This window comes from Anas platyrhynchos, chromosome 5 (assembly GCF_047663525.1).
Source record: "Anas platyrhynchos isolate ZD024472 breed Pekin duck chromosome 5, IASCAAS_PekinDuck_T2T, whole genome shotgun sequence".
NCBI classification, from domain to species: domain Eukaryota; kingdom Metazoa; phylum Chordata; class Aves; order Anseriformes; family Anatidae; genus Anas; species Anas platyrhynchos.
Genome location: NC_092591.1, coordinates 16,859,661 through 16,880,737, shown reverse-complemented (window position 1 = coordinate 16,880,737; position 21,077 = coordinate 16,859,661). Strand labels below are relative to the sequence as shown.

Genomic DNA, 21,077 nt, shown 5'->3' with positions numbered 1-21,077 from the left:
ATGAAGAACGTCATCACAGATAAAAATTAAAACACATCAAAAATTAATCTACCTTTAATTTTCACTTAAATTTATAAAAATGAAAACATTTTTCCCCAAATTCCTCTCAAAACCAAAGTAACAAACAAACAACAACTAAAACACTAGCAACATATTTTAAATATGCCTGGAAATAAAATTTTGGCAATCCAAAAATAAGAACAAACTTCTGTTTGAAGTGCATTAGAAAAAGACAAAAATAATCTTTTAATCCATTTTTGGAAAAGTATGTTTAACAACAACAAAAAAAACAAGAAACCACATACACACCTTGCCTGATTCATTTACTGCATGTATCAAGTTCTTCCTATCAAATATTACTTCTAAAGCAAGTCTCCCAGACCTCAATATATCCATCCTGACCACCACTGAATATTCATTAAACTTCCCATTATGCAGAATTATTATGAACTTGATTTACTCCCATTTCAGTCTTTCTTAACAGTACATATTAGGTAGGAAATGGGCTACATTTCTTGAAAGACATTTTTCAAGTTTTGGTGAAGAATTAAGAAACATTCTGCCAGTTTTTACGGAGCCTTCTCCCAGCTCTTCACCTTTCTTCACAATTTTCCACATTTTCCACAACAGTCTGCTCAGCTCAGAAATCTCTTTGCTGAGAATGTTGAGCAGAGCTCATTTTGAGCACTTCAGAAGTAGGAAAGACTCCAGCCATGTAGATATATTTGATTAAAATACTTGTTCATTTGGACAACTGCACTAAAATAAAAAAGTAATCTTGCTCAAAGTAACCAACAAGCCTACATTAGAGTCAAGACAGGCATTGAGTAATTTTAATACTTGGGTTTTCATTGTTCTAACTGAAAAATATGATTATGGTAAATAAAAAAAACACCATAATTAACTCTAGCCTCTCCAACTATGCTACCTATGAGAACATCTATGCATCTTGCTTTATATGTACGTTAAAGAAGTTTTACAGCAGTGTATACCTCTCTATGCTGTAATGTGCTATAACGTATCAATTAAGGACGGGTACTCCTTTCAAAAGCAACGCACAAAGTACCACAAGCACACCTGTGCATCCAAGTGTATAAAACACTTTCAAATGCACTTTCAAAGTGAATAAAGCCTTGACATTGAAGGCAATTAAGTTAATCTTTTATGCTCTGACATATTCAATTATTCAATTATGTTCAATTGATGGGTTGACGGATTTTTGTTGATTTTTGTTGTTTCTAGTTCTAAGCATTGTCAAAGATCTGAGATTTCTGAAGTTGCTTCGAAGATGATAAATAACTTCTTAGTTCACAACAGTTGCCAAGGAAATTTCAAATTACTTTCCTGATTTAGAGTAACAGTAATTCATATATTTTTGTTTCCTCAGTTGGCTAGCGTGCTCTAGAATGCTAATTCAATAAAATAAAGCTATCAGTATCACTCCAGAAAACTGTAAAATTCACAGTGCCACTGCTGGATAAATGAAAAGATCACCTGGCATTCTCCACTGCAGTAGATGAGGACACAAGTTTTTCTTCCAAAACTGAAACTTTTTTTCTTAGCTTGGCCTCTCTGTCTTCTGCAGCTAACACTTCCCGCGTGTAGGAGTCCTCCATTTCCAGAAGGTGATTCCGTAACCTCTCCAGTTCCTGATTTAGGCGCTGCTCTTTCTCACGCAAATGCTGTATCTGTGTAGAACACACCTTAAGTTGCTTGTACTATCAGTTTCCATAAATAATGCAAGCAAACAAAACATCATTTGAAGCATATTGCCTGCATGTTGATTTCAAATGTTTTTCACAAGTTACTGCTAACAAAAATAATGCAGAAAATATTATACAATGCAATTTCTTTTTTTTGTAATTATTATTTTTTTTATTTCTTACAGTTGTAAGTTACTTGGTGGTATACCTCACTCTGCAGGGCACTGCTCTCCATTTGCTTCTGTTTGAGTGCTACCATAACTTGGTCTCTCTCTTGTTGAAAAGTAACAGCCTTTTCTTGCATTGATTTAACTTCATTTAGCAGTTGATTCAATTCCCCCGTCTTGCCCTGTCAAAGACATAGAGGACTTCAAACACAGCAGTCTTACTGAAAGAGATGTATTCTTTGCCCAGAAGAATGGAAAGAAAATACTAATGTAACAAGGAGAAGTGCAAGACACCCATGGCCCTATAGCACAGAAAAACTCCAGAAGAGTATTTTCCCTGAGTGTGATTTCCCTCACACATTACCAAACAAACTAAAATTTATTCCTAAAAGGCACTACAGTCACAAGTATACTTCAAACTTTCAGGTTTTCTGCTATGGGTGGAATGTTTTATCTGTGGTACCTGCTTATTAGGACATGGACATATGAAGCACCTGCCTAGGCACGTCAACTGGCCTGAAGCTAAGATGACTAAACACATGAAGTAATCCTAAAAACTAAGCCATAAGGTGACTTCAGTTCTAGAGATCAGCCTTCAAAGAATCACAGCAACATCCACCACATTTTCAACTGTCATATTTCAATTAATATTATTTCTCATTGTAAGTGATTTGTTACAATTTTACATAAAGGATAAACACATGAAGAAATTTGTCTGTTACCTCCAACTCACGTACACAGCCTAAATAAATGGATGCATTTGCAGTTACTTGAAACCTTCCAGCATCCTTTTTACCATTCGTCTCATATATTATTTTGAGAGCAGGTATTTTTATTGATTATGTTGGTAAAAAGTAAACCAATCTTCTATTTCACCATTAATACTTATAAGCTTCAATTATTTATAAATGAAACTGAATACAGCTTTTTTCTTTTGAGTAGAGCTGCAAACCTGCACAGAAATTTGCTGTTTATGCTGTTATCTTCTGACACCCATACAAAATACATTTGAACACTATTTTTCATAGTTCTCCATGGTGAACACAGAGTCTGCAAAAAGAACTCTGATTTGTGAAGAAAAAAAAGTCCAGACAATTGTTCCATGCTTACGAAACTGAAAGCCCAAGATGTCAGTGAGTGAAGAGGTCTGCAGGGCAAAGACATGCAACACACAGAGAACCTAACCAGGCACTGCAGGCTTCCAGGAGCAGCAGCTACTGGAGTTAGAATAATTAAAAAATAAAAATAAAAAAAGGTAAGAAGGTGTATAGTTCTTATTGGCACAACTGATGAACATTAGTCCCAATGATAATTCAAAGCCTTTTTTTTTTTAAAATAATGTAACCGTAATTTGATACCTTAAAGATTCTATTCTTAATTCCATAGTATTTATTCAGAATAGGATGGGGAAACCACCACTAGGAACAAACAGAGCTAAACATTTATCTTACACAACTAACTTAAAAAAAAAAAAAATGCTATTTTTTTCGCATGTATCAAAGTTGGGACTTACAGATGATAAATTCCTGGATATATTACACTGCAAATTTATTTGGTAGTTTGAAAATGCTTTTAAGAGATGTGAACTTTTCTATTATATAGTGGAGATAAAATGAATGCCAGGTTATATTGTAACGGTTTGCATAAACATCACTCTCTGATAACCAGCAATGCTCAGAATTTTGGAAAATAAAAAAAGGATGTTAAATGCAGCAAGGAGAAGAAAAACATGACAGGGGAACATTTCTGAGAAAAGACTGAATAATGGAAACCGAAGCCACCAGGATGAAAAGAATGGGGACCTGAAAAGAAAAAGCACAGTGGAAGAAAGATGACATATTTGGAAGTAATTACCAGAAAAGACTGCCCACTAGGACAGATTAAGTTTTAGAGACTACAAAGCAAATAAAAAGTATTGATATCCTGGAGTTCTGTTCTTTTCCTGTAGTTTTGATAAATGTTATCTGTTGCATTGTACTTAACTCCTGTGTTTCAAAAAGGATGGTGATTCACATATTGCTTCCTTAATGCCAGCAGTAGCAGTTCTTACAACATGCTGTTGACCCGAGTATCAACAATGCCACGTAATTCTTTGGCTCCTATAAAAAAGATTCTTACTCACATTACTTACACAGTAATTCATAAGCCACTGCAACTTTTCTCTGAACACACTTCAAAAAAAAATACCTACTTTTCCATATATTAAATTGGGAAGAGAAAACATTAATTTAGTTTGTCCAATGTTTTCATCTTTCTTTCTTTTTTTTTCCACCAAAGCTTCTCCAGCTATAAAAGATGACGCTTGAACCCATTCATCTCAAAGCAATGCTGTGAAGCAACCAAATCGGAATGACACTTGAAGAAAACACATTGAGAAATGAGTCTTCGCCACCTCTGCGAGTTTGAGCAACGTACAGTAAAAACAACGTAGTACACTTAATGGACAACAGGCAAAAGCCAAAATATTGAGCAGCTGTTCAGTAAATGAGAATTTTTCAAATGAATGAAGAACATGGGTTATGAATACAAAATTAACAGATACAACTGCAAGCCACTCACCTGCTGATTTTTCATTTCTTAACTTTGTGGGGAAGGATTTTTGTTGCAATGCAAAGCAGTAAGAAGCCACAAACAGATTTAAGGCAAATACTTGATGTCTACATATACATGAAAACACGCTACCAAGTGACTAATTTCAAGATAATGAACGTGAACACACATACCTGTTCTTTTTCTTTCAACAACTTCTCAAAAGTGAGAGCTTTTTCCTTCATTGAGTGGGACTCAAACTCTTTCTCCTTCAACATCATTGAAAATTGCATATTAGTCTCCTGAAGTGCTCGGAATTCTGTTTCCTTTTCCCTACAACTTGCAACTATTTTTTCATTTTCTTCTTTCAGTTTTCGAATATCCATTTCTAAAATTAGATTTCTTTCTTTAAGGTTAGTCACCGCTTGCTTTAAAAGTTCATTTTCATTTTCTTTGTTACTAAGATTTTCACTCACAGAAAGTAACTGATCGCTTTTAGATTTAATCAGTATGTCTTTTTCTCTAAGTGATTTCTGTAAGACATCATGCTTTTCTTTGATCTGCCTCATCTCTGAATCAGTCCCCTCTTGACTCTTTCTTTCAGCCTCTGATGCTGTAGCCACAGAATCCGATAATCGTTGATTGTTTTCCTGAAGGGTCCTAATAGTTGAATCTTTTTCTTGCAACTTTTTTTTCAGCTGTTCCAATTCCTTTTGAAGGAGTTTAGTTTCATCACTGAGCACTTCAGGAGCACTGCTTTGAATGACCGGAGGCTGCGAAATGATGGAAGCCATTGCTACAGATGGTGTTACCAAATCAAGTTTACCCAGGAGAAGATCCTTGGTGTTATGAAGCTGTCCTATGGTGTGTTGAACTTGCGCTAGTTCCTGACTAAAACTTTTCAGCTTTTTCTCATTCTGTTCGTAACTCTGAATCAAGCCATTATAATCTACCTGCAATTTTGAATTACTATCGCTTTCAACTGAAATCTGTGCTTGAAGTTTGTGTAGCTCTTCTTGTAGGTGAGCTGACTCATGTTGCATGTTCTGAACCGTGGTTATTACCTGTTGCTTCCACTCTTCCATCTTCTTTACTTGCTGTTTTAGTTTGTCACGTTCTTGTAGAAGTTCCTCAAACTGGTTACTGTTAACACCTCCTGGACCGCTGTCAGTACCTGTACTGGACGTCTGCAATACAGTCAATAAGGTTTGGCATTTTTGACTTAGAGCATCTATTTCAATATCTTTTTCTCGAATGATACGGGATAAATTCTGAATAGTTTCTCTAAACATGTCTTGGCTGCTATTTTCAAATCTATTAGATAACTTTTGGTTCTCTTCTTGCAGCCTTACCAAAGCCGCTTCTTTAGCGGCCACCATATCCATGATCTTATGATACTCTGTTTTTAACTGACTGTTCTCTCTTGTCTTTTCACTTAGAACTGCTAGTACTTGCTCTCTTTCCATGACATAAGCTTGCAGCTGCTGCTGAAGGCAAAGAACATCCTGCCGATAGGAAGCTGAAGAAACTCTAGCATTGAGGGCCTGTATTTCTAAGTCTTTCTCTTGGATGATCCGAGTAAGTTTGCCAACTTCATCTTTAGACAACTGATCAATTTGTTGACTCAGAGAAACATTCTTTTCATTTAGAAGCTTAATCTCCATCTCCCTTTCTTTGATACCTTTTACTAGTCTTTCAATTTCAGCTTTGGATAAGTCATGTTTTTCATTTCCATTTTCTCCATTAAGTGTCTGAACTTTCGTTACCTGAAAAAGATCAGAGGAATCAGTCTGAATAACCTGTCTCTCTTTGTGCAACTGAGTCTTAATTTGCTCAATTGTCTTCTGTAAATTTTTAATTTCCTCATCCTTCGCTAAAGAAAGTCTTTCATGTGTGACATTCATTTGTTCACACTGAACTTTAGACTCATCTATTTGCTTTCTTTGCTCTTGCAAAGACTGCTGAAGTTGCACTGTTTTTTGATTCTGATCTTCTATTGTTTTTTTGAGAACTTCTATTTCTTCTTCAAGATTAGTCTTTATCACTTTTAACTGCGTTACCTCACTTTCGAGTTCAATAATAATATCTAGAGTTTTAGGCTCAACCATAGGTGTAGATCTACTTTGTTGATCCTTAAGACGTTCAATTTCTTCTTTCAAATGATTATTTTCTTCCTTCATGATGGCAAGACTTTTGTCTTTTTCTTCTAAATTTTGTTTTAAGACATCCTGCTTTTTTGAAGCTTTCTTATATTCCTCAAGTTCCTGCCTTACCTGCAAGGCTTGATTTTTAAATTTTTCAATAAATTCCTCTTTTTCTTTCATGAGTTCTGTCAACTGCTTTTGCCCTCCTAAGCTAGTAGTCAACATCTCTTTCGTTTCTTGATGGTCACTTTCCATCTGCTCCATGTTCCTTTTGAATTCTGCAATCTTAAAGTCTTTCTCTTGATTCAGTTTAACTAGGCGTTCGTGTTCAAGCTGCAATGCAGTGGTGTCCATACTACGTGCATTTGATAACTCCTGAATAGTTTGCTCATACTTTTGTGCTTGCTCAAAAAGACGCTTTTCAGTCTGGTTTAATTCAGTTTCCAAATGTTTTTTTTCCATTTTCAAGGCCTCCACAACGGTGTCTTTTTCTAAGTAAACTTTATTCTTCTCAGAAATGGCATCGTTTAATTGCTGTTTTATTTCTTCAAAGGCTGTTACTAGCTTTCCATTTTCTATTTTGAGATCAGATAGAGATTTCTCCAAGTCTTCATTTATTTGTTTATTTTCTAAAATACTATTCTGTAGTTTTGCAATTTCTACTTCTCTTTCTTTCAGAATCAGATCTTGACAACTGTAGTTAGCTTCCTGGTTACTTTTTTCTGTTAACTTGCTCAAGGATACAGAAAGCTCCTCCTCTCTTTCTTTTAGTCTCTGCTGCAATTCTTTAATTTCTTTTTTGTTATGCACGTTACAGTCCTGGGACTTCTTTAATTGTTCCTGAAGATCTTTAATAGTATTTTGAAGCTGCTGTTTACTTATATGCAAATCATTAAGTGCATATGAACATTGGCTTAGTTTTTCTTTCTGACTATCTAACTCCTTAATAGTTTCCATCTTCTCCATTTCCAGTTTTGCTACTTTCTTTCTTTCAAAATCTATGTCAATTTGCAGCTGTTTGGTGATACTATCAGCTTGTGTGTGTTGTTTTGACAGCTGCTCTTTCAGTGTAATCACACGCTGAAATGAACACAAACAAGAATTTATTAGGAAAGGAGAACCAGTAGACTTATGTATTTTGTTTTTATCAACTGAGCAATAAAAATTTGCCTGGAAACAATGTTTCCTACTTAAAAAAAACAAAACAACAAAAAAAACATTAAATTGGCAAGTAGTATCAAGTAGTCAATACTAGATAAATTAAAAACAAATATAGAAGAAATAGATTGCCTTTTGCTGAAAACAAAAACACCATCTCCCCCCAGAAGATCCCTAACTACCTAAACCAAGGAACTCAAAGAGAACTAAGAGACAGAACTTTTCACAGAAGTTAAAACTGGTATTCAGTAAACACCCATTACTTAAAAACAGGAAGGTTTTAAGTGAGAAACAAAACAAAACAAACAAAAAACCACAACTGAGTATATATCTGTATAGCCAATTTTCAATTTCTCACTTAACTATGTTTTAACATACTTGCTGGGATTCATCTCATAGAAAAATATTTTATGTGTTCAATTCTATAAAGTAAACTGATACTGGAAAAACATGTTTTGCTACTATATATTTAAAGGTCAAATAGAACAGTCACAAAAAGGTATTATTTCATTCTGTTTACATGTAATCTGTGGCCTTTTCTGCACACTCAAAGAAAAATTAAGTGGTATTTAACCAGACTCTGGAAACTAATACCCATTCTGGATATGCCATATTTGTTTGTCCATAACAAGTGGGTTTCTTGCACTTCAGAACCTCACATCAGTAAGGTAGAAACGGTGAAACACCGATCCTGACTTTTTTTTTGCCAGAGGTTCATTTATCTATGTGTGAAAATCAGCTTAAAAAACAAACACACGCAAAAGTATCTATTTTCCAAATTCAGTAGGTAATTTTAATGTTTATTACCTGAGTAGCTTCTTGATTCTGCTTGTCTAGTTCTTCCAATTCTTCTACTAAGGCTTCTCTTTCAGCAATACTTTCATTTAATTCATGTTCTTTCCTTTCCAAATCTTGCCTTAACTGATTTATCTCTGAATTCTGATCCTCAGAATATGTAGAAAGAATATTCTTATTTTCATGTTGTGCATGTAGCAGTTCCTTCTCAAGTCCCTCCTTAGGTCAAATGAAAAGTATTAAGTATTAGCCTTTGTCTTGACAAAATTTGTAAACTGTTTAGATTCAAAATGGTTTCTTTTTTTTCCTCAACAGTAAAAACAAAGCATGCATTTTTATGTTAGAATCTCTAGGTCTCCACAAGTAACATCCCAGGTACTGGATAACTGGTATCCACACTGAGCACATCTGATAATTCCTCAAAAGCCTACTCATGTTTCTGTGCAATAAAAAGTTATGCAATATTAAAAATGGAGAAACTTAAAATAGCTGTACACTGAGATGTTACGCTTGACTGGTGTGTTCATCCAACTACAACAATCAATTTAATATTAACAACATTTAAATGAAAAGTAAAACAGTACTACATGCCAAAAAGGTGTTTGAATATTTTAATATTTTTTCTATACAGCATGAAATAGCTAAACAACACTGTCCAGAAAATTTAAGACACATACCTTTTCTTTTTTAAGTTTGATGTTTTCTTCTTTAAGAACCTGTAGATCTGTAAATGCCTGCATATCTTTCCCCGTACGAGTGAAACTGTCGGCCTATAAAAATAGGAAGAGTGTTTAAATAGTGGAATACTCCAGGTAAAGATCCAGAGCATTTAAAAAAACACAACCTCTAACTAGTCTTTACTAATAAATATTTATCAGTGAAGGACCATGGATGAATAAATACCTCTATGATAAGAACACAGTTTTATACTAAAATATTATCCATCTAATAATTCAAAGGGAAGTTAACTTACAATTAATACTTGAAAAATATGATACAGCAGCCTACGTAACAATGTGATAGGTGCAACTTTACTAGTTTTCTTCAACAGAATATGCTGTGGAGTTTCTATTGCTTCTGATTTCCACATGCAATTATAAAATTAATTTAAAACCATTACCTCCATTACAAGATTATAAATAAGTGTGAATGCTCCAAAAACATATACTGCCAAGAACATGTTTTCTATTAGTTACTACTGTTATGAACCATTTTGGTTTCTTAATTTAGAAATTACTTTACCTGATTTAAACTTGAAAGTCTTGCTATTTCCTTTTCTGCTTCTATAAAGGAAGACAGAAATAATATAGTTTTACTACTTTCTAAACAGTAACAACACAACCCAAAACATCCTCCTACCTTGCCCCAGCATTCTGGGGTATTCTCTTTTGAGCTAGTTTCACAATATAGTTTAGTTTCACAGCATTTTGTGACTAGATTGTTTTTTTGTTTTTTTTTTTTTTTTTTTAAGAAACAGTGCTGTAAAAGATTCATATGCAGCATCAATCAACAAAGTGAAGTAGGGCATTACTTACACAACTGAATCCACTTAGGCCAACTTAAAGTATTGCCCAAGTGCTACACTGTGGTACCAAAGATTTTCTGCATGAAGACATCACCCTAAAACAGATAACCTACAGTATTTCTTTAAAGACCAGTAACATTAGACTACTTTATGCAGAAAAAGCATAATTTTGCAATTTAAACAAAACTTCTGTTTAGGGTTACTTTAAAAGAAAGAAAAATCCTATCAGCTGGCATACATGATTACTACTGGAAACAGAAACCCCCACGCGAATCATGCTAATCCTAATTAGGCTCTCTTTTCTGCTTGCCCTTATCTCAGTGGACAACCTTTATTTAAAGCAACAGTTTTTAAAGGTACATATTCACTTACTCAATTCCAAATCCTTGAAACAAATTCTAAGCATTAAAGTTGGAAATATGTGAAGATATATTAAAAACACAAACAACAAAATAAACCCACATCATCTTTGTACCTAACAGTGCTTGTTGTAGTCTGACGACATCTTCTGGTAGCGTCATCTTGGATTGGAACTTCTTCTCCTGTTCTTTCAAGAGAGCATCTTGCTCTGTGACAGAACTTTGAAGTATACTATAGTCAGATTTTAGACTTTCATATTCCTGGGTTATTTGTATTTTTTCTACCTTTAACAATTCTTGATCTTTCAAAAGAATTTTGTTTTCTTCTTTGGCAGAAGATAATTTCTGATTTAATCTTCTTATTTCATCCTCTAGGTCTTTTACAATTTGCAAGTCTTCTACTTTTCCTCCTTCTAGATTCTGAGCACTCTTTTTCTGTTCACTAGTTTTAGAGTCATCCACAGCATCAGTGCTTACACCATCTAAGAAGCAAAAGAGATCAGGTTTGCAATACTAACCAACTAGCAACTTTTAAGCAAAGTTAATTACACTCCTATAGTACCAAACAAAGACATGATCATCATCAACAGACAACTAACTTAAATAGAACTAACATTTGAAGCAGTTATCATGCATGTGAATGATCTGATAAACAGCTCTTCAAGTACTTACAAACTCCTTGTTCTAAACGGTTTTAAAAGGTGTTGCAAGACACATAGTTCAAGATTTAATTAACATATACTTAACCAGAAAGCGTGGGTAAGATTAAAGACACTAACTTATTAGGACATTGAATCCGTCAGTTTTCTAAAATTAATTTAGAAGAGACCCCAACTGACCTAACTTTTTGGGGAATAAGAAGTACCTTCAAGATATAACAAAGGCTCTTTGTAAGAACAACTTCTACAGTCTAATCATGCCACAGACATCACAGACATACATGTGGTCCTTATGGCAATCTGCAAGCTTTTCATCTAGTAACCCAACTGGCAGATGGTACTTCTCCAAAAAATTCAGGCATTCAACCCAACCACATGGAATTTAAGATACCAGGACGTGTGTCACCTTAAGTATAAGACTGAACTGAAGTTGAAATGCAAATTTCTAAACATAATTAACTTAATATTTACTACACTGCTACTACATACATATCACTGCATATTAAACCAGAAAGTAATCTCAAAAAGCAAGCATGTGGTAATAAAGACCTTGCTGTAACTGATTCTCAAGTTCTTCAATTCGCTCTTCATATTCACTCAGCTCTTCTCGATGTCGACGAGTTATCTCTATTAGCTTTTGTCTGTGTGCATCCTGCAATACTGAAAGTTCATGTTGATGTTCATCTATTTCTTGACTTAAATTCTGTTTAAGCTCCTAAAAATATTGTTAGAGAAACAGAATGGTAAAATACAGTACAGAAGCTCTGGAAAGAAATAGTACAAAAGAAACAGAAGTTTTCCCTAGTAAAATCAAAAGATTTATTAAGGGATTTCTCATAGAAAAGGCCAAGTTTTTTTCTAAACATTTAAAAAGTCATTTGTTTAAAAATATATTTTTGCAAACAGTATGCTCTAGACAACTACACAATGGCAAATATTAAAAAAGGATAGCATAAAGATTACAGTATAAGAAGTGGATACAGCAGGACATTTCTAATAACTTTCATGGAAGACTTGAAGATTTGTTTTTTGCATCTTCAATGAAAGAAGAGCCAGGTGTTTATGAAAAGGGAGGAAAAACTACTTGGTGTATCTAAAATTCAGTCTCAAGTAATCAATATCTTGTAAAAGCGATTTGCCCTCATAAATGCTAATAGCTTTCTTTTAATCTTAGATACTATATACATGAAATTATATAAACACCCTCACTTTCTCAGAATACTTGGCCATGTTTTGAAATTTAGCACAGCAACATTTCAGTCAGTAGTACAAATACACATCCATGTGCATTTTTAAACAGAGAAGATGTAACTGCTAGTGTTATAAATATTTTTAACTTGACTCACGTCATGTGCAAAACCATCAATACAAAACCATCAATAATGCAGCGTAAGCTAGGACTAGTTAGTCAAAGTTGTCATCTTACCTTAATTGTATTTTGCAGCTTGCATATTTCACTTTGTTCAGCAACATTCGTCCCTTGCACTTTGGAAGACTGAGAAAAGAAAAATTACACCTCCATGTGATCACGATTAATACTCATTTTTCAAGTAAGCACATCCTCTTTTGGTAATCAAAGGTAGAAAACAACAAAGGTAACATGAAGTAAATATGAAGCTTCTAACTTGAAATAAATTTCAAATCTATGCTGAAAATACACCTAGAAAATTGTATTTAAAAAAAAATAATAATTTTCTATTGATTTTTCTTTTTATTAGATGCAAATGTATAATTATTGGTGGAGGAGAAGTAGGGACATGACACTATTGCATCTAGTTACACAAAGCAACAGGATTGCTTAATTTTACTCCTGTATTTCCACGTACAGCAAGTACTATCTCTGAAATCAGGCTATAGTTGAGAAACGATGACTCACACAACAGCCTGAAAGCCTTTCTTGCATCCACAGACCATAAAGTACTACTGACATATCAAGAACTGTGATACTATCTAGTACTTTTGATAACATCGTGTTGTCAATAAGCAGTCAATATCACAGATAGAAGAAAAGTGTTTCTTTGAAAGGCTCCATAAAAATGAAACCCTGAAGTAGTATTAATATTTTATGTGAACGTTTATGACAAGCTTTTCCTTACTTGACAAATCACACTTAAAAGCATCACAAAAAAGCATTGGGAAAACATTTACAGAATGTGTCCCTAGTCATGTAATGGCAAAAAAAAAAAATGACTAAGATCATTAGGTTTCAGCTCTTCCATCAAATCATGTTGCTTCTATAAATTTTATAGCATGAAGTTATAAAGACACCAGAAACACCAAATGCAATGAAAATACTAATTTGGAGGGGAAGACAGAGGGGAAATCACTCACCTGTGCAATCTGCTTCCAGTGGTCCACCTCAGATTCAAGACTAGAAACTTGATTGGACAATCTGTTTATTTCCTGCTGAGACCAGATTAGATCTCCAAAATCCATGTCATCTCCTTCAAAACCTGAGGAATGCCTAACCACTGGAACAAAGGAAGCTGACGTAGTAGCTGGTTGCAAACCAGCAGCTGACTGCGATGACTGAGCAGCCGTCTGTACTTTCTGCAATTGTTCCTGCAGTGCATTCTGTCTAGCCTTCAGATGGCTGATTTCCACCTGAACATATAGAATATAATGCATTGTTTCAGTAAGAATATCAAAATATACTCTATTTGTACTTTTATGAAATATTAACCAAACATCTCCCTCCCAGCATAAATTACTGGTCTCTTCCACTAAAAAAATAAAGGAAGAAAAACCCTTCAACACTCTCCTAATGGAGAAAAGCAGTCTTAGCTGATGTGTTACAAAGCATCTCACACAAGGTACATATTAAAAGTGTTAATACTTTTTAGTAAAGTATTTCAACACCTACTTCCATAGAGGTTTTTAAGCAGTCTAGATACCTATGTACTATATCAAGATTCAAGCTAATAGGCTGTCCAAAAAAAAAAAAATAAATATATGTTTAAAGAGTTTGTTCAAATATGGAAATTAAACTTGGCATTATAAATATTATTTACATTATATTTGATTTATTTTATGCTCGACCTTTCAATATACTACAAACTTACTTACACTAAGCTAAAATTAGCTGTATGCAATACTCCCATAACTATTCTGTTATATTTTATGAGCAGAATTCTACACATCTCAAAATTCTGCTTCCTCTAGTTCCTCCATGTGTTTACAAATAAAGCAGAAATAAAACTCACTTTGTGTAATATTCTAGGCATAGCAGCAACTGTCTTCATTTAAAAGGCTACAAAAGCTCATGTTACACAGCAGGTGGTAAAACTGGTGTTTACACCAAAGTTGCACTTTCTCAAATTATGAAAGGTAGCTCTGTTTCCTTTAATTGTATACTTTACAATAAATAATTACAGTATTAACAGACCATGTAACTGTTTCAAATGAGTTTGCTCCCAATGTCTTCCTTAAAAAAGGCAATTGACTTAGAAATACAAAGCAGTTAAAAGTATTATTTCTCAATGATTACAGAAACAAAGATTCTGATACACACATGACATTCCCAGTTTTCTCTTTCCTCACTTATCTCCTGGCAGCACTGCTTACTTTATGTGATTCAATGAAATTTGTGTCTTGGCCTCTCAGTGTCTATATTAATAAACAGCCAATCTATAACAGTACATTTACAACTGACACTTCAACTGAAAGGCCACAGACACTATAACAGAAAAAAACAACATAATGCATATTGGACATATTGTTACTCTGTATCATACCTCTTTCTGTTGCAGCTGATTTCGGTACTCTATAGTTAACTGCTTTACTTGAAGTTCTGCTGCTTCATGCTTTTCTTCTAAATCACTGCATATTTTTTTCAGTCTCTCATTCTAGCAAAAATGAGAAATGGATGTTAGTAAATTCTGAATAGTTCTTACAGAACTAGAAAAGCAGAAGCCTGCTGAACAGTAAAACAAAAAAAAAATAAATATCATTTAAATACATAGATTTTTCACATATTTGACTCAAAACACACAGTAACTCTAACTTCCACGTGTGGTCCTAAAATCAAGTTCACACCCATGAACTTGATTTTGTGGTCCAAAAATGGATCACTTTCCATTTTTGTATGACATGGCGGTTTACAGTAGTCATAAGTGACAAGAAGAAAAATTCAAGGCTGAATTACATGTGGAACTTAAAAATAGCCACAGAGCATAAACAGGAGCTAAGATCCATACAGACCATTATTCTGACATTGGTCAACAGCAAATAACAAGAGTCTAAAAACAGAAGCAGGAAAACTGTTACTTCCCCAAAATACTATCTAGCTTTTCAACGCTCTTGAGAGCAGATGACATACACTGAGGTGGCTGGTTTACAAAGAGTCACAAGGCCAACAAGTCCTTTGAAGGGTACATGGGATTTGCAAGCAGTCTCGGAAGAGCACAAGCATCTGCAGCTATATCAAAATGACTACATTGGCAACAGAAAGAGAACTGCACCAGGGTGGGGGAAACACATTCACCCATCTTTAGTGCCTGCAACAAAAGACACGCTGCCAAACATGACCAGGCATCATGGAGATCTGCAGTCATATATATACGTGTCTTCCCCTGTGGTGGCCCATAGAGTGCTGTGCTCTGCACCTGCAGCTACAACAGCCCTGATATAGCACCAACACTTTGCCTCTTGCTGAGCAGGGCTGGCACAGGAACAAGACTTTCTCCAAGTAATGATGCAACATTTCATCTTTACCAGAAAAAAAAATCAAACTTATTGTTTTTAATTACAGTAATGTTTCAAAATTTCTTACTTCAGACTTCAATGCTGCATTAATACTTTCTATTTCTCTGAGTCTGGAATTGGACACATGTAGCTCTGTTGCTGCATCTGAAAGAAAAGGGAAAATTTTCATTTTCATTAACCAACTCTTAATGTGTTGAGTAGACATTACTTAAGAGCACAGCTATTAATAAGTATTTTTTCTTTAGACTGCTTAAATGTTCATTCCTATGTAAATACCAATAGCTGCTTTTATCTGACCACATTATTTTTCAGACCAGAATCTTTTTGAACCTTATTTAGTTCTCCCTCATTTAGTCTTTAAGTTGGATCACAAAACTAATGGCAAAAGTATGGAAATAAGCTTTAAAACAAGTGAATTGAAAAAGTTTTTACTTGACTGTTGTGTTTCACAGAATCAGTTTTTCATTCAGGACTTTGCTCCTGACACGACTATTGTGCGTAATTATTTCTCAATAATTTCATGTGAAGGTTCAAAAAAAGAATTAGCTCCATAAGGTACACACAACAGTGATTAACTAAATTTAGTCAGGAAAACAAAGGAACAAAACATAACAACAACAAAAAACATGTAACAAAACACCAATCCTTCCTGCCCTTCCATATGGAAGGGGAAAAACCTATAAAACTCACTTTCATTTACAAAGGCAAAACAATCTGACCATACCAATTTATCTAACACACACACAAAAAAAAACCATTATTCTCCCCCGGATCCTTGTCCTCTAAAGATCAACTTTCTTCAAATAATCTGTTTACTACTCCTATGTTCTACTTAATTGGTAAAAATATAACATTTCCTTTTATTAATGAAACATAATTTATTGGCCATAATGAAACTTTGACATTTTTCACAGAAACTAGAAATAAATAGAATTGTGCAACTAAATACTGTATTTTATAATTTCCTATGTGATGCTTAACACTGATGCTGCTTAAGTGCTGCAGAGGCTGTGTTACACCCATAAAAACTGTTTAATTGAAGATGGGAGTGTCTGCAATCCACAAACACCTTCATTAGTTTGGCTGGCAAAGCAGCAAATGTAAGAGATAACATTAAGAATTAGGATAAAAAGGAAGGAAAAGAACTACTTGAGAAGTGTTCTTTAGGCCACATGATGTTATGAAAGTCTTTAGAGAGTGGAACACTTAGATGCCATTGGATTTTTACCTCCCCAGGTCAGTAAGCCTACTGCCCCATAATAACCTAAACTCTACCCTAAAATTGTGAAGAAATGGAAGTTGTTCACAGCAGCACCTAGCAGCGTCTCCCAGCACATCTGGAAGCAGCTACTGAACACCAACTCTGTCCTGCACCAACTGAAGCACAGATCTGTGTATCAGAATCAAAATTCAGATTTTAAAACCTAAAAACAAAGACACTAGATGACTACATGGTTTATCAGCATAAAGTTAAGATTCCAAACTAAACCAATACAGATTTGGGAATTTAAAATAATTCAAAGCATATCCTTCAGAAAAGTGAGAAAAAGATAACTTCTCGATTAGAATAAATCTCTCTCTTCTAAGCATTTTACACATAGATAAAAACACCCATTTGTATCAGACCACTAGTGTCACACTGCTATCCAGATTTACACAATACTTGCACAACATTTCACAGTGTTGGAGCTGCAGACAAGGCAGAGTTGTTTAAATCCACGTTCTAAGGGGAACATTCACAAGCTCTCCGTGGCTGGTATCCTTAACACTTAGTTCAGAACAATCGCTTTTTCCAATAAACTGTAGTTTTAGGATGGCAAATAGTTGTGATTTTAACCTACGGATACTTATCAGCATTTTATATGATTGCTTTACTATAAAAATCAGAAGTTTTACTCAAATACTCCTATTAGAAAAGCATTGGTAAAAACAGAAATAAAATTATTTATCCTAGAATAAGTTTATTATGACTTTACTGAACATTGTCCTCTGATGTCTCAGCTGTTTTGTTTTGACTTTTCGTTTGTGTGTTTAATACCAGTCATCCTAGCCTCTAATCTCTGTACGAGGCCCACGTACAGAGGCTGTACAAAACCTGCCTGCCCTGCCGAGACAGAAATACCACCACCTCGGAAGCCCTGGACTTTCGGCCACGGGACACGTCAGAGCCGAGATAAGCGCAGTGGCAGCGCAGCTCGGCAGCGTCACGGAGCCGCGCTACAAGCAGCTCGTAAAAACGGCGGCTCCGATAAAGCAGACAAACACGGCGATGACCGCCCTGTGTTGTCATCGGTGCTGGGCGCTCCACGCCGCTCAGAGGCTTCAGACAACAAACCTCTAAAAACAAAAACGCAAACAAAGCGAGCCCGGGCACCGCGCCGGCCGCCCGGGGGGCTCCCTAAGGGGAGGATGGCTGCGTCCCCCCCCCCCCCCCCCCCTCCCCGCCCGTCCCCTCTTACCGCCCACTTCCTCGGCGCCCTCCAGCAGGATGTCCTTGGTGAAGCTGGAGAGCTGCCCGGTGAGCGAGGACAGGCTGCCGCCCACCTGCCCCAGCGACTGGCCCAGCCCCGAGCCCAGCCCGCCCAGCCACGACGCCATGGCCGGGCCCTCTCCCGGCCTCCTCCCTCAGCAGCGCCGCGGCCCCGCAGCCGCCTGGCCGGCCGGCAAGGGAGGCGGCCGCCTGCTGCCCCCGGGGGCCGAGGCTCCCTCAGCGCAGCGCTGCCGCCCACCCCCCCGTCCCCTCAGCGGCTCCTCCCCGCCGCCACCGGCGCTGCCACCTCGACGGCCGCCATCACGGCTCCGCCCCCGGCACCAGCGAGGCGGCCGCAGGCGGCCACAGCGCCCCCGGGCGGCCCGGCGGGGCCCTGGGAGGGACGGGGCCCTGTGGGGGACGGGGCCTGCCGGGCGGGGTGCTGTAACCCCAACCCTGACGGGTGCATAAATTGCAGCTTTTTTAGTTCGATGTTTACCACCTTTGTAGTTATCCATACTCACAATCATCTAGTAGTCATCCACTTGAGATCTATTTCCATCTCCAATAAAAAATATGCGGAATTAGAGTACCTAATTAGTGTACCTTCTACACAAAATTCGGGAAGGTATTAGTACTGTGTTACAGTATAAAACAAACACGTAACTAAATTGGTTTTGCTAATTTAAAAAATTGCTTTTAATGGAGAATTAATTCTCCCCTATTAAGAGAAATGCCAAAAGGAGAGAGCCCAACACCCGAGCCAGCATCTCCTGCACTTTGCAGTGCCTAGAACATCCTTTAACATAATTCATCCTAAAATAAAAAGTCTGTATGACATAAACGACCCTTCTTTTCCAATCGTCCGTGGTTAATTCCTTTTCAGAGAAAACTTTTAACACGTTTTAAATAAGATGAAGGATGTAATCCAAACTTTAAAATATTTATAGATGATATAAACACCTCCTGTCACCCTACATTTTATAAAGCTAAAGAGGGAAAGAAGTCAACAAAATAGCACAGAGTTGTTTGTTTGTTAGTTTTTTTCCCCACTTCTTAAAATTATGACTCGGAGGTGTTATGTGCATTAATCTTGAAATAAAAAATGAAAAAGGATCAGTGATGAGTTATTATCAGGAGAAAACTAGCCAACTGCTAACATATAAACGTATATACTGATCCAAAGCCCACTGATACCAAATTTGAGATTTTAATGTTTAATGCTTCTGCACCCCATATATGCAAATAGTAAGGTCAAGAGAGAAACATTACACTGTAACTGTATTTATTTTTAAAAAGTCAAATACAACCTTACGTCTGTATCTATTTAAACAGAATTTTCAAACTATTTAACTGCACTACCATTTTCCGTTCAAAACAATGACAAAGCATTTAAGCTTTCTGTTTTACGATGTTTTTAGTATCATATGTTTTATATATAAAAAAAATATATATATAGAAATCTAATGCCAAAAGCATGATACTGAGAGTCTCAAGATGAAAAATCTACTACTGAAAATGAATTCTAACATACAACTGTCAGGCGTGAGAGGAACAAAATTATTCCCTTAGGAAATCCTAATTCCATGCTGTTCTGTACATAAGGAGGTTCCATCTAGCAAAAGATAGAATTCTATCAACATTTGCATAAAGACTATCAAAGCTTCCCTCCTTTCTTGCCCAGTGCCATTTAAAGAATTACACCTCTTGTAATGTAAAATCGTTTTATAAGTTCCCCCTTCTGAATTTGCAGTGGCTGTGCTAGGGGGAAAAAAAACAAAGTGCAACACTTTGTTTTTCTTTTCTAACATTTTTCTTAAAGTAAGTAATGTAAAAGCATTTTGATTTTGTGAAAGCAGGTGAAAAGACAGGTGGACTTTAACATATCCTGAATAACTAGAACTGGACAAGGAGAAGTATATTAAATACTGAAGCATTTCTTCCATTCAATTCCCCAAATGCAAATAAGGCAAAAAGTGTGTATGCAGGTTAAAAAATGAAGTTTATTGTGAAACACTTTGCTTTCAAGATAAGAAGTTGGATACAGGAGAACTACTCATTTGAATATAAAGAATTAAATATTTGGACTGTTTATACAGTTTAAATGTATTAATATGAAGACCATCAATATGGTTTTAACTCAAACAACTGATCATGTGCATGTGGTGAGAATAGATTATCTCTTGGAGTTTATTTTTTTAATAATGTTTTATGAGTAACTATGAAGATTTCCTAGAAATTAAGCTTATTTAATATAGCACAGTACTGGCTTGTAACATAAACAACCATTTTATGCTAGGCCCCTAAAAAAAAGTTTGTACTTTTCTTGGCTTCTTTTTTGGAAAGTTTTAAAGCCAACTTTAAAGCACGTGGTGATAACAATAATTGTGCAACAATAATATTTACAAATATGAGTTCTGGTGCTCCCTAATTCCTTTCCCCATAATGTTTCTCACTAAGACCCCTGTTTGTACATTTTCAGCAGCATGTTTGAAATCGTTCCTTTGAAATAGTTCCTAAATACTTGAAAAATCTCAAGATTTCTCCAAATAAGTGCAACACTTTTTTTTTTTTTTTTTTTTAAATTAAAGAGCCCTATCAGCTTTGTAATAAAAAAAAAAAAGCAGCTTGGAAATAACAGTACTTGTCTGAGATAGGGAAATAATACTGCTTGTTTATGCAGAAGTTATTTTAAGCATAGTCCACCACCCACCATTTTATAAACCCATAATAAATGAAGTAGTCCGATATTAAAACACAGAGACATAACTTTGTGTTGGTAGTACTCCAGTTGAGAAATCTATACATGCCTTGCAGTGTGAAGCCTACAAAGTAATGAAGTATGAAAAATAACAGAAGCACAT

General features: G+C 35.7%; 1 protein-coding gene across 2 annotated transcripts in view; it reads right to left on the bottom strand.

The window, feature by feature from the left end:
• The window catches only part of TRIP11 (thyroid hormone receptor interactor 11), a 31,012-nt gene extending 12,460 nt beyond the window's left edge, over positions 1-18,552 (bottom strand). Inside the window, exons 1-14 of one of the 2 annotated variants that reach the window (XM_038180265.2) lie at positions 18,203-18,552; positions 15,811-15,887; positions 14,774-14,884; positions 13,371-13,643; positions 12,466-12,534; positions 11,589-11,754; positions 10,497-10,862; positions 9,739-9,779; positions 9,174-9,266; positions 8,509-8,715; positions 6,673-7,623; positions 4,594-6,165; positions 1,912-2,052; positions 1,495-1,688 (exon numbers count right to left, since the gene is read on the bottom strand). In XM_038180265.2, the coding sequence (XP_038036193.2) occupies positions 1,495-1,688; positions 1,912-2,052; positions 4,594-6,165; positions 6,673-7,623; positions 8,509-8,715; positions 9,174-9,266; positions 9,739-9,779; positions 10,497-10,862; positions 11,589-11,754; positions 12,466-12,534; positions 13,371-13,643; positions 14,774-14,884; positions 15,811-15,887; positions 18,203-18,341 (4,400 nt within the window). In that variant the 5' untranslated portion in view covers positions 18,342-18,552. Of the gene's footprint in view, positions 1-1,494; positions 1,689-1,911; positions 2,053-4,593; positions 7,624-8,508; positions 8,716-9,173; positions 9,267-9,738; positions 9,780-10,496; positions 10,863-11,588; positions 11,755-12,465; positions 12,535-13,370; positions 13,644-14,773; positions 14,885-15,810; positions 15,888-18,202 lie in introns of both variants that reach the window. The other variant, XM_038180264.2, reaches the window with a different exon arrangement.
• Positions 18,553-21,077: the final 2,525 nt, after the last annotated feature.